At 46.0% G+C, this 11,888-nt stretch overlaps 1 protein-coding gene across 5 annotated transcripts in view; it reads right to left on the reverse strand.

The window, feature by feature from the left end:
* UBE3B (ubiquitin protein ligase E3B) overlaps positions 1-11,650 on the reverse strand; it is a 53,618-nt gene extending 41,968 nt beyond the window's left edge. Inside the window, exons 1-9 of one of the 5 annotated variants that reach the window (XM_059139910.1) lie at positions 11,487-11,650; positions 9,811-9,863; positions 8,237-8,339; positions 6,001-6,182; positions 5,732-5,852; positions 4,322-4,381; positions 3,795-3,899; positions 2,207-2,303; positions 820-905 (exon numbers count right to left, since the gene is read on the reverse strand). In XM_059139910.1, coding sequence (XP_058995893.1) covers positions 820-905; positions 2,207-2,303; positions 3,795-3,899; positions 4,322-4,381; positions 5,732-5,852; positions 6,001-6,161 — 630 coding nt within the window. In that variant the 5' untranslated portion in view covers positions 6,162-6,182; positions 8,237-8,339; positions 9,811-9,863; positions 11,487-11,650. Of the gene's footprint in view, positions 1-819; positions 906-2,206; positions 2,304-3,794; positions 3,900-4,321; positions 4,382-5,731; positions 5,853-6,000; positions 6,183-8,236; positions 8,340-9,810; positions 9,864-11,469 lie in introns of all 5 variants that reach the window. The other 4 variants (XM_059139911.1, XM_059139908.1, XM_059139909.1 and 1 more) reach the window with 4 other exon arrangements.
* Between the last annotated feature and the right edge of the window lie 238 nt (positions 11,651-11,888).

Here is an 11,888-nt window from a genome sequence, read left to right on the forward strand (position 1 = left end):
AATGAGGGCTTCTGATAAAAAACTCTATTGGAATTTTTCTGAAAATTCTTCTGAAAAGAAGGGAGAGCAAACTAAGGGTTATCGCCTTCATGACACCACACCAACTCTCAATATCATATTTAAAATTTTGAAATAATAAAGAGCTAAAAAAGTTTACAGCCAGTGAAAATACCAAACTTAAATCTCGTTTGTGTGTTCTTCCCGTATTCTGGGATCCAGAAGCTTCTCTCATGGAGATGAATGGCTGATGATACCACTTCTGGCCAGTAAGCCAGCTCACAGGATTTGTGTGAGGAGAAAAGGCAACCCAATCAGGAAGGAGCCAGCCCATCTCAGTACCAGGCAGAAGGAAGGGCTAGATCAATGCTACTTCTTAAACTCAACAATCCCAAAGTGTTTTTAAACAGTGGTTAGAGTTCTGACAATTCCCTGGGGGTGTGAGCTGGCACAATAAAGCGCAGTGTGGACAGAAGGTGTTTGAGGACACAGCAAGAAAAGTAATTCCAGACACCACCCAAGAAGGAACCCAAGGGAACCAAGCCCTGAGGTGTCGTTCCCGATTTTAAATGTCAAGTGACTGGGTTATTCCTGGAGCCAAAGATGGAGCACAATAGAGGGATCCCAGGGCCACTGTCCTCCCCTGACACAAACCTGACACAAACTCAAGGCAGGGGAAGGGACAGGATGCCAGGCCTTAAACTCCTCTTGCAAAAAGGTTTCTGTGGGGAAGGCACCAGATAGGCCAAAGAAATCAGTCGTAAAAATCCAAGTTCAGGTAGGGAAGAACAAGGTCCCATGATAAGGCATGGGGTCACAAACCTGCAGCATGGAATAAAACCCACGCTGGTTGAGATGTCCCATGATGTTTGCACAAATGTGGTTCATGGCTGGCCGAAGACTCTCCCCTAAATGAACAAAAAGAAAAAAAGTCTGAGAAGAAAGGCACTGGCCTTACTGTGAACCGTTTATACGTGGGACAGAACATCACGGCCCAGGCCCGAGGCCACAAAGGAAGTGGAAAGTAGATTTTCTCTGGCTTGCTTTCCTACTCCCATCTTTGGTTTGGTCCCAATGTACAGGGAGAGACCAATTGCCAGAATTCTCTCTCCCAGAAGGTCCAGCTCAGGTGTCCCCTCTTAGGCGAGGAGTCCTATCATTTCCCTGGCCAGAGGTAACACAGAGGGCCTGTAGCACCCTTCCTAATTCCCTCTGAGGGCCCGGCACCCTCTGCTCTCTGTGGCTGCCTTCTCCCTGCACCGGGACAGAGCTCCCTGGAACTCAAGGACAGAACTCACCCAGTGTTAAACCACCCACCAACTCCCCTGCTTTAAAATTACCCCTCCTTCCTGGCTGGGAGCCTCTGCACATACAGTTGCCTCGGCTCTCAAGGTGTTATCCCTCCCCTTGGCTCTGAACGCTAACCCTCCCTCCAGCTCCTAGCTCAGACATGGCTCCTGCAGGGGAGCCTGAGCCCCAGACACAGTAGTAAGGCAGGTCCTCCCTGACCCACTGAACGCTCTCCCCTCTTGTAGCACTCCTTCCAAGCACCCCTGGCCACATGTATATGTTCACAGGTACAGTCTGCTTATTTGCACATATGGTCACAGGTCCGTGACTTCCCTTTGGGGTCCGTCCTCCTCACCAGTCTCCCCAGAGTTGTGAGGAAGGGCAGACACACAGTTGTTTGGCTCCTAAACCCCCTTGAGGGCAGCGATCTTCTCGGTCTCTCTGGCGCCTGCATGGTATCTGGCACCGATAAGGCTATTAGCCGAACGGAAGGATGAAGTGAATATACGAAACACATAAGGCTCAGCCCACCCTCTGGGGAAAAGGAGGCAGCTTCAAGACACAAAGTTCACAGGCAAAACAGAATTATTTGCTCTCAGTGATTCTGATGTGAATGACAAGGTCAAGCAAATATTGTTAATTGGAGACTGAGATGCTAGGGGAGTTTTCAAAAACGAGATTAGAGGGACCAAGCCTTTGAATATAAATGCAAAGAGAGGAGAAATTATTAGAACACTGAACAAATTCTGGATACTGCAAACACCATCTGATGGAAGTGCCAAGGGCATCTTCATTTGTAGGGTTTTAGGTCTCTCCCTGAGACCTATGGCAGCAAACATGCTTCTTAAGAAGGTGAAAGTTCCCCAGGCTCACTATGCAAATGCCACGTGGGAAAGGTTTTGTAGCAAGTCCCACAGACCTTTCCCGCGGAGAATTTTCCATGTTGAAGTGTCTGTGAAGGTGACGAGCATTGTGAGGTACAGCGTGATGAGTCTGGAGTCCTGTAAAATTTCGGGCTGGAAACAATAAAAAAACTGAGATGAGACACAAGCCCTCCCGTCTCCCACAGCCAAGCATCCATGCACAACCGGCCTGGATGCAGACTGGCCTCCGAAGGGAGTCAGGACTGTCCGAGTTTATCCTTTTCCTCCTGGGAAGCGACCCCTTTGGGAATTAATGGACAGAGATGCTGGCACACTAGTGCTCAAGCATGGAATCTGAAGTGCTCTTGGGAACGGAGAAGAGAATTCTTGGAAAACAGGCTGACTGGAGCTAGCTTGCTGTGTATGTTCGTACGCAGACATGTATGCATGCGTGTACACTGAAGCTGCAATGCAGAAATCCAGCTGAATACAACAGGGACTCTGGGCTCAGATGGCTAGCTTTACCACTTCCTAGCTGAGTGATTTATTTAGGCCAAGTTGCTTACCCTCTCTGTACTCGTTTCCTTGGCTGCTGACAAAGGAGTAGGACCACTGCTTTCTCCATAACTTGTTGTTAGAAATGAATGGATTAAAGTATATAAGGCACTAAGAACAGTGCCCGGCACACAGGTAACTCCATGGAATACTGGCTATTATTATAACCACAATTCATGCTTGTTGCCAGGTCAAGGCTGAGTGAGTCATTCACAAGTGCCTTGAGGGAGAGGGCTAGGAACCAATCACTGGGGGCTCTGGGGACCTCTACTCTATCACTCAGCTACGACCTGAGTCACTGCTAAGCCTCTGCCCCTGAAACCTCTCCCCCCATTGTGCAAAGTGAAAATGTCTGCTGTTTCCAACGACTCACACCCTTGCCCACATTCTCCTAACACAAGTGTGAGTACAGGACCAGGAAGGGCCAGTGGCAGTACCCCATCCTTCTTGCCACTGCAACTAGCTCAAGGTTGAGATCAGGTTCTCAGGGTGCCTTTATCAGTCCTCCCAGATTTCTAAACCAATGGGGGAGTCCTCACTTTTCTTGTGGTCAAGACAGGGTAAGGATGTGAGGTCAGAACTGCTGGCTACCACGATTTCGAAAGGGAGCAGGGATGAGAGAAAAGGGTAAAGAGAACCCTAGAAGCTCCTGGTTCTGGTCATCCCTGGCTGCCATGCTACAGAGAATATTCTATCAAAGACGGTCTCTTTCTCACTTAGCTTGTATGTATTACTGGCTGCACTGATGTCTGCTATCTGCACTTGCAACAAAAGGCCTGACTGATACAGTAATATAAGCAATAAATTATCTGTTGTGTCAAAAGAACAGAAAGAAAGCCAACAGATTTCCAGGGATCGGAGACTGTAGTAAGCACAGGCCAATGGTCAAAATATTGCACAGAAAAGAAAGGCTCATTCTGATAACAGGATCTAACTCACTCTCTTTCAGAACAAGGGCTCTAATAATTTAATTGACTCAGACAAACTTTCAACGGAATAACCTATGAAGGAATCACGAGGACTCTCAAAACATGTACTAAAGGCCTCCAGTAAGAGGGTATATTCACAGGTGTCTTGTTTTGTTTTTACCTTGAGCTGCTCAAGAAACTCACAGCAACACCAAAGAATGTGTTTGATCTGTTTAATCCACAGGAGGGTGAGATCCTTGGAAAGGGCCAGGGACACATACCACACCTACAAGCAGGCGAGAGAAATGTAATGGGCAGGCATGGAGACCAAAACACATATGTTGTAGCTACTGGAAGGGGACCCGTTTGCTAGCTCCAGTGCCGGAGAAGGCAATGGAGATGAACAGGTGAATAAGCAGCGAGTAGGATTTATTTTAACACTAAACCCAGGGATAGAATAGCCTAGGAAGGGAATTTGGTATCTTGAGTAAGCGGTAAGAGCAGACCATAGCTCTTGGATAATGAAGAGACTTAAAAAAAAAAAAATCAGTTACAGTTCGTTAATGTTTCGAGCTGTTACTGACATACAGGGCTCTGTGTGCCTATGCAAAGCCACACCCAACAAAATCCAAATTCAGCAGGGATCTTTAAAGCCAAGAGACTGGCCTGAGAGCTTTTGGGAGACTTCCTACCTCCCATCCCGCTTACCTTGGGCTCATTCTCAGCATCCATGCTGCTCAGGATGTAGCGACACAACTTCTCGAATCTCTGCAAAGAGGCAGAGTGGGGGTTATACACTCCACAACCAATGCTGAGATGGGAAAAAGGCAGGAGTCCCATGGGCACCTGTCACATGTAGGCACTCACATGGTGCCAGGGGACTCACATGTGTGATCATATTGAATTCCCTCTCACAGATACAAAAACACGATCGGAGAGGCTAATGAAAGGCTCTCAGCCTGGTGGCCCACAGGCTGGATGAGCCTGACACGTGCGTTTTAGACTGGGGCTCCTTTGCAAAAATGAAATCAACCTGGCAATCTGGGCCTGCACTTTTGCAGACTGGCATCTGCCGCCCGAGTGGAGCTCTCCCAGGGGCCATTCTGTAAGCACCACGGACAGAGACTTCTGCCTCACAAACTGTCACATCATCACTTTTCTCTTGAAATGCAAAAGGAAGGAAAGTGGAAACTAAATGACACTGTCTATACCAACCCTGGATCCACCCTCAAAAGTGCTGTGGTCCAGGGCCGCCACCTCATTACCCAGAGCTATAGTTTCCTCTGTCAACAGTGGTCACCTCACTTCACCTGTCTGTCCTCATCTATGTGTCTGTGTGTCCACTGCCAGCATACTTTTGCCTCTCTCTAGGCTACAGGCTCCACGGGGTTAGAGACGTTGCCCATCTTGTTTCCTTCCGGGCCCCCAGTACCTTCAGGAGGGTCTGGCACAATGGAATGCTTTGCAGTAATGAATGCCTAACCCCTGGGAGCACAGAGGCACTCCTCAATGCTATCGGGTGTACTGGAACAGACAACTTGCTGCTCTGGGCTGATCACTCTAATGCCAAAGGTGCAACCAGAACATTTTGTTTGGTTTATAGGATTTGAAAGGAATTTCAAATTAGCTACCAATTCTTACAAGCAGGCACAGGATCTCCAGTACCTCTTCTTCAAAGGAGAGTAGCAGTCCACCACTGGCTGCAGCCCCAGAGTGGCTACCCACCTTGAGTGGGCATGCCTTAGACCCCATCGCTCCCTCTAATGTCCTCACCATCCCCCATCACCATCACCTCCCTTCTGGCTACTGCTCACTAGGAATTCTGTTGTTTTGTAAATGGCTTCTTTCACACATTTTCCTAACCTGCCTGGCTCCCAGTTTACATCTGACTCCAAGGGCTTATCATATTTAATGTGAAAAAGAACAGTGATGATTCTCAGAAGCACTGACCACAATGCCCACAAAACACATCCTAAGAACACAGAAAGGGCAGGATGTGGCAATCCCAGAGTTTATCTTCATGGTCTCGCTGTAAGGGCTAAATGAATTAGTATTTATAAAATACTTTAAAAAGATCTGGCCAATGGGTAAGCAGAGTGTTCACTATTATTATTTTACCTCATTATCCTCTTTAATTCTGAACAGGAACAGCAGTTTCCTGGCAATCTTAAAAATACAAAGTGCACTTTTTTTACTGAACTCAGCATCATCTGCTTTAAAAAACTCATCGATCTCTCTCCTGGGGAGGGAAGGATAAGAAAAAAAAAAGACATTTTATATTAGCTCACAGCAGCTGGAAGACTTTTCAAGAACTGTAAGAGAAAACACCATCTTTTCTTGCTATTAATTGGGAGCAAGGGAGAATGTGCTGAGCCCTTGGCACCCACCTGATTTCTCTCTGCAGCCTGCTCCGACACAGGAAACTCCGAACATGGGCCTGAATCTCAACAGCTGCCCGTTCCCGCTCCTTCTGCACGAGCCTTTCCTCTCGGGCCTGACGGGCCCTATCAATGAACCATGCTCTCGAGGTCTGAGAAACGGTGAACATGTTTGCAAACTTGCACAAACCCTGTGGGGAAAATGGTGAGCGGCCTCTGTAGGCCATTATAGGAAACACACGCATAGGAAGGGGCTCCGGAGCCAAGGGTGGGCAGGCACTGGGGCAACAGAGAGCTACTTGGGACCTTTCTGTATTCTCCAAAAAGGCTAATAGCTCTCCTGGCACAAGTCCCAACTTCCTACTGGCTCTTTTCATGCAACTCATCTAGACCAACCATGCTCTTTCCTGTATTAAATAATTACATCTGCTTAAAAGAAAGAGCACAGCATCTGCCATAGGGTATGGGCTCTGTAATCGTTTAACAGATGAACAAGGCATGAATCAATTCCATCCATAACGCTCTAATGCAAACCAGGCATCCTCCAGGTCAAAGGTTCCTAGATAATCGAATTCTCTGAAACAGTCTAACACTGAGCAGTCAAATTTATTTTTGCCAAGTTAAGACTTGGAAGGGGAAAAGAAAAAAAAAAAAAATCAAACAATTATTTACTGTCATTATTTCATTCAGCCATTCACTCGACAAATATTTACTGGCACTTATTTTGTGCCCACCACAAAAGAAACCTTTAATCTTTCTGGACAAAGGGTCATTTTAATGCTAAAAAAGCTTGCAGATTGTGATTCCAGAATGCAAAACAATCTGTTAAATTGAATGTATTTGTTTTTATGTACAATTTATTCTGCCATCCTTACTGATCCCATCTTGCCATGGACTGATGAAGACTCTGGGCCAGAACTCTGCCATCGACTGACTGTCATGATTTGGACAGAGCTTCTCATTTATCCATTACATTTTTTTTTTTAATTTTTAATTTTTTATAAACATATATTTTTATCCCCAGGGGTACAGGTCTGTGAATCGCCAGGTTTACACACTTCACAGCACTCACCAATATCCATTACATTTTTATCTAAGTCACCAGTAACTGTCTTTTCCCAACGTGGTAGGTTTGGCTATCAGCCTAGCGTACACAACACTGGTCCATGGAGGCTCCCACATTGAGAGGTTTTCTTTGGAGGCTCGAAAACTGTCATTCTGTCCCAAATATATAATCAGCCCAGCTGACAAAACGACTGAAATGGATTACTCAGAAATCCATACCTCCCTGGGAAACAATCTCTTTGCTGTGCTACCTCCCTCAAAGCAGTGCCCAGGTGAAAACACCATCAAGAATAAAAAGCTTGGGGGCGCCTGGGTGGCTCAGTGGATTAAGCCGTTGCCTTTGGCTCAGGTCATGATCCTGGGATCGAGTCCCGCATCGGGCTCTCTGCTCAGCAGGGAGCCTGCTTCCCTCTCTCTCTCTCTGGCTGCCTCTCTGTCTACTTGTGATTTCTCTCTGTCAAATAAATAAATAAATAAATCTTAAAAAAAAAAAATAAAAAAATAAAAAAATAAATAAATAAAAAGCTTGGGGCACCTGGGTGGCTCAGTGGGTTAAAGCCTCTGCCTTTGGCTCAGGTCATGATCCCAGGGCCCTGGGATAGAGCCTCACATTAGGCTCTCTGCTCAGCGGGGAGCCTGCCTCTCTGCCTACTTGTGATCTCTGTTGGTCAAACAAATAAATAAAATCTTAAAAATAAATAAATAAATAAATAAATAAATAAAAAGCTCATTCAGGGCTCCTGCCAGATCAACCTAGTGAGGGGTCTCAGTGGTCCCTTTTCGACAGTAATTCACATCTATTAAACAAGGCTTTCCCAACACATGGATCTCTCATCAATAACTGTCAAAACAAATAAACAAAGCCGACCTGATCACAGGAGGGAGGGGAAGAAGGCAGAGGAGGAAAAGATAACACTCTTCTGAATCACTTGCTCTCTCTGCCCAGCAGAAGCCTGGAGAGCGGGCGCCTGGGTGGCTCAGTGGGTTAAGCCGCTGCCTTCGGCTCAGGTCATGATCTCAGGGTCCTGGGATCGAGTCCTGCATCGGGCTCTCTGCTCAGCGGGGAGCCTGCTTCCTCCTCTCTCTCTCTCTGCCTGCCTCTCTGCCTGCTTGTGATTTCTCTCTGTCAAATAAATAAATAAAATCTTTAAAAAAAAAAAAAGAAGCCTGGAGAGCTCACCTGAGGACCTGCCCGTGATACAGAAATGCCAGGTAATCATTAGTGATGTTGTCAAGGACTCACAACTGAGGGCAGCTTCTTGCTTCAGAGGAGCTTGTCTTTTCTGGCAAGAGCAGAAGGAAAAAAAAAAAATCCAGATTCAGGGTTAAGTGTTATAGATAGGGCATCCTATAACTTCCTCACCAAATAAAATAATTTAAAAAAATACCTCTGGTTTGAAACACTAAACTAGTGTTTAAACACTAGTGTCCTTTTTATTTAATGTCTGATATCACCCCAGGCCTTCAGCCTAAAGGGAATAGACTGAAAACAAGCCCAGAGAAGCTGAATGAAAGCTGTACTTGCTTTTTGACAGTAAGCAAGAACAGGAGAAGGGAATGTTAAACAGCCATTGAAAATTATGTTTGAGATTTTTTAACCATAAGAAAAATGTTTATGCTGGAGAAATGAAAAAAGAGTTGGCTGTGGATCCATATGATCCCAGTTACATAATGAAAAAGAAAAATGCATGTGCACACAGAGACACAAAGCTGGGAAAAAGAAACACACCAACAAGTTGAGGGCAGTTGTTTTGAGGCAGAGGGATTACAGGAAGTTCTGCTTCCTTAACCAGGCTGTTTTCTAAATTTTCTGCAGAACACACATGATGAGGCAGCATGGCACTGAGAAGCACACCCACTTTGGAGTAACAGAGCTGGAGCTGGTCCCCAGCTCTGCCAGGTGCTGGAGAGAGATGCCTCAGAGGCTTTCTGCCTTCATCTCTTTAATGGTGGAGGCTAAGGACAACCAAATGAGATCATGTATGTCAAATACCTGTCATGGTGGCTGATGGTGTGCAGTCAACAGTAATCAATGCATTATCTTTACAGACACGAGTTTTATTTTGTTTGTTTCCCAGCTCTTCAGTAGGGGCGCCCGGGTGGGTCAGCCGATTTGAGTGTCTGCTTTGCCTCGGGTTACTATTCTGGGGGGCCTGGGATCTGGCCTCGCATCGGAGTCGGGGCACCCTGCTCAGTGGGGAGTCTGCTTCTCCCTCTGCCCCTTCCCCTGCTTGTCCTCCCTCACCCTCTCTCAAATAAATAAAATCTTAAAACAAAACTTCAGTAGAGGCTCTCATCTGCACACTCAGGTTCTTTGGGTAGGAAATAAGGCTGGGACCACTACATTTCTCATCCATTAAATTTTGTCCTATCCCTGGGTACAATAAGATTCACCAGTCCTATCATTTGGGCTATGACCCTGTTTAGATTGGGTAACAGCTTCAAGCTTCTGAGAGCTGCACAAGAGAGGGCCTTACCCGTGAGCACAATGGTATGATCATTCCTTAACATGTAGAAAGCTCCTCATTTGGGGGTGGGGGACAGGGAGCCTCTTCTCAATGGAAAAACAGGAGGATGCATAGGCAAACTGTGACAAAGTAGCTGTAAGACTATCTCAAAACTTTCACTTCTCCCAGGGAACCTTGCAGAGGAGCTTTTGCAGCTTTTCTAGCTCCTTCTTATTCACCTCTTCTATCTGCCTAGAATCTACAAGTTCATCAAACAAATAAAATACATTATGAAGTCTTTACTTACTCAAAGTAACTGTAATGAAGGATTACACAAACTTCGACACAATCAAAAAAAGGCTGTACGTAATAGGAAAAAAAAAAAACCTGAGTCAAAATACCCTTGGTTCTTTCTTACTCTGATTCTACCTCATTTGGCCAAATTGCTTATCCTCTCTATACCTCAGTTACTTTATCTGTAAATTGAGGACAATAGTACCTACCTCCTATGGGTGCTAAAAGAATTGAAATATTTACACTTCTTCTATTTTGACCTAGTCAACACGACACTCTGATTAGGATTAGAGTGGGAAGATTTTAACAAGGAGTATTTGAAAGTAGATAGCATGTAACTGAGCTTTACTGTTATCACCTACACTTAAAAAACAAGCCAAAAAAAAAAAAAAAATCCAAAAAGCTTACCATCCAGTTAGGGAAAAAATGATATATGTGGAAAATTAGGAACATAAGAGGTTGGTGATAACCACGATTATTTAAAAAGCAAAAAGGAAAATAAGTTGATTAAATATCCATTATGTGTCATGTCCCTTCTATATCATAAGCCAGCAACCGTGTGAGATCATTTAGTTATGTCCCATAGTCTATGTTAGACAATTAGAAAGGGGCAGAGCCAAGATTTTAATACTAAGAGACTGGACTCAGATGCTTTTCTACTTCTATATTCCCATGGTATCTGCTCAAAATCAGTCTTCCCTGGATGTGGTCAGTTTCCTGGATAATTATGAAAAAGTCCAGAGGGTATCAACCAAAGGTGAAGCATCATAAACATCAACTGTCTGAGCCCAGGAGGATTTTCCTCCTATGGTGGAAGAGCTGGGCAGCCAAGTTTAGTGACCACCACCATTTGTTAAGGGCAGATCGTGTATCAAACACTGTACAGCTATTTAACTAACTTTGTCTTTTCAACGGCTCTTCCAGGTCTCAGTGATACAATTTTTAAATAGGCAACAGGACTCAGACTGTGAAGAATAACAGCTATCATTTATTGAAGGGTACAGCCTATCTAGGTGCACGGTATTATCAATCCTACCCTCCCACAGAGAAAATGAAATGTAGAGTGGACATGAGTTTTTAGAAGTCACTAGACTCCCGAATTTGAAGCCACTTTTCTAACCGAAAAGACCCAAGGGACTCCGTTGCTCACAGGGCAGCAAAGAAAAGCTGAGAATGCAAGGCTGCCGCTAGGGCTGTTAGAGTCCGATTACGACCAAGTTTTTCTTATTGAAATCATTTACACCAGCTGTCTCTACTGAGAGAGCTGAGTGTCAGACACTAAAACCTGTATTACACAACCTCCTCTATGAAACGAGCTAATTACTCCATTTTACAGAGCAAGAATGCGAAGCTCGGAGGGGTGAGGGATTCACTCAAGGTCATACAGCGAATGAATAGGACTTGAACTCCGGTTTGGGTGACTCTGGAGCCCAGCATCTTTCCTCAGGATCAACAACCATGATAACAAATCTTTTTCACCCAGCAGTACTCTGTCTATACTTCCCAGAGATGAAAAAGGGTGGAAACGGCTACGAAGAAATTTCTCCGCACCCCCGCCCCTCGGAACACGAAAGCCAGTCCCCAACACCTGCCCTCCTACTTGGGGAGGCAGGGACCCGGCCGAAGGGCCATCTCCCCCAAAGCCCCCCCCCCCCCCAGGAGAACCCACAACCTGTTCCCACTCGCTACCCGCAGGCCGTGGACCTTTATCCGCTCGTAGCCCCCTCGCTCGGGGTCGGGGCCGCAGCTAGCGCCGTCTCAGCCCAATACCTTCGGGTTTAGCCAGACCCGGGGCAGCGGCAGAGGATCGACCGCCATCTTGCCCCGGGGTGTCCGCTCTCAGAGCTCCGCTGGGAAGCAACTATCCAGTTCCGGTAAACGACAGTTCCGCAGAGCTTCTGTACCCGGGAAGGACGATCTCTCTGCATCTTTCCCTCTTCCTTGGAAGGTGAAAAGAGGCGGACCATTCAAGAGCGGGTTAATTCTTGATCCAGCCGAGATGCAATCCACTCCAGCCACAGAGACTGGAGGGAACGCAGCCGATGTGCAGGCTCACGACGGACTCTTTAAGAAGGAACCCTCTGCGGGGCG

This window comes from Mustela lutreola, chromosome 11 (genome assembly GCF_030435805.1).
Source record: "Mustela lutreola isolate mMusLut2 chromosome 11, mMusLut2.pri, whole genome shotgun sequence".
NCBI classification, from domain to species: Eukaryota; Metazoa; Chordata; class Mammalia; order Carnivora; family Mustelidae; genus Mustela; species Mustela lutreola.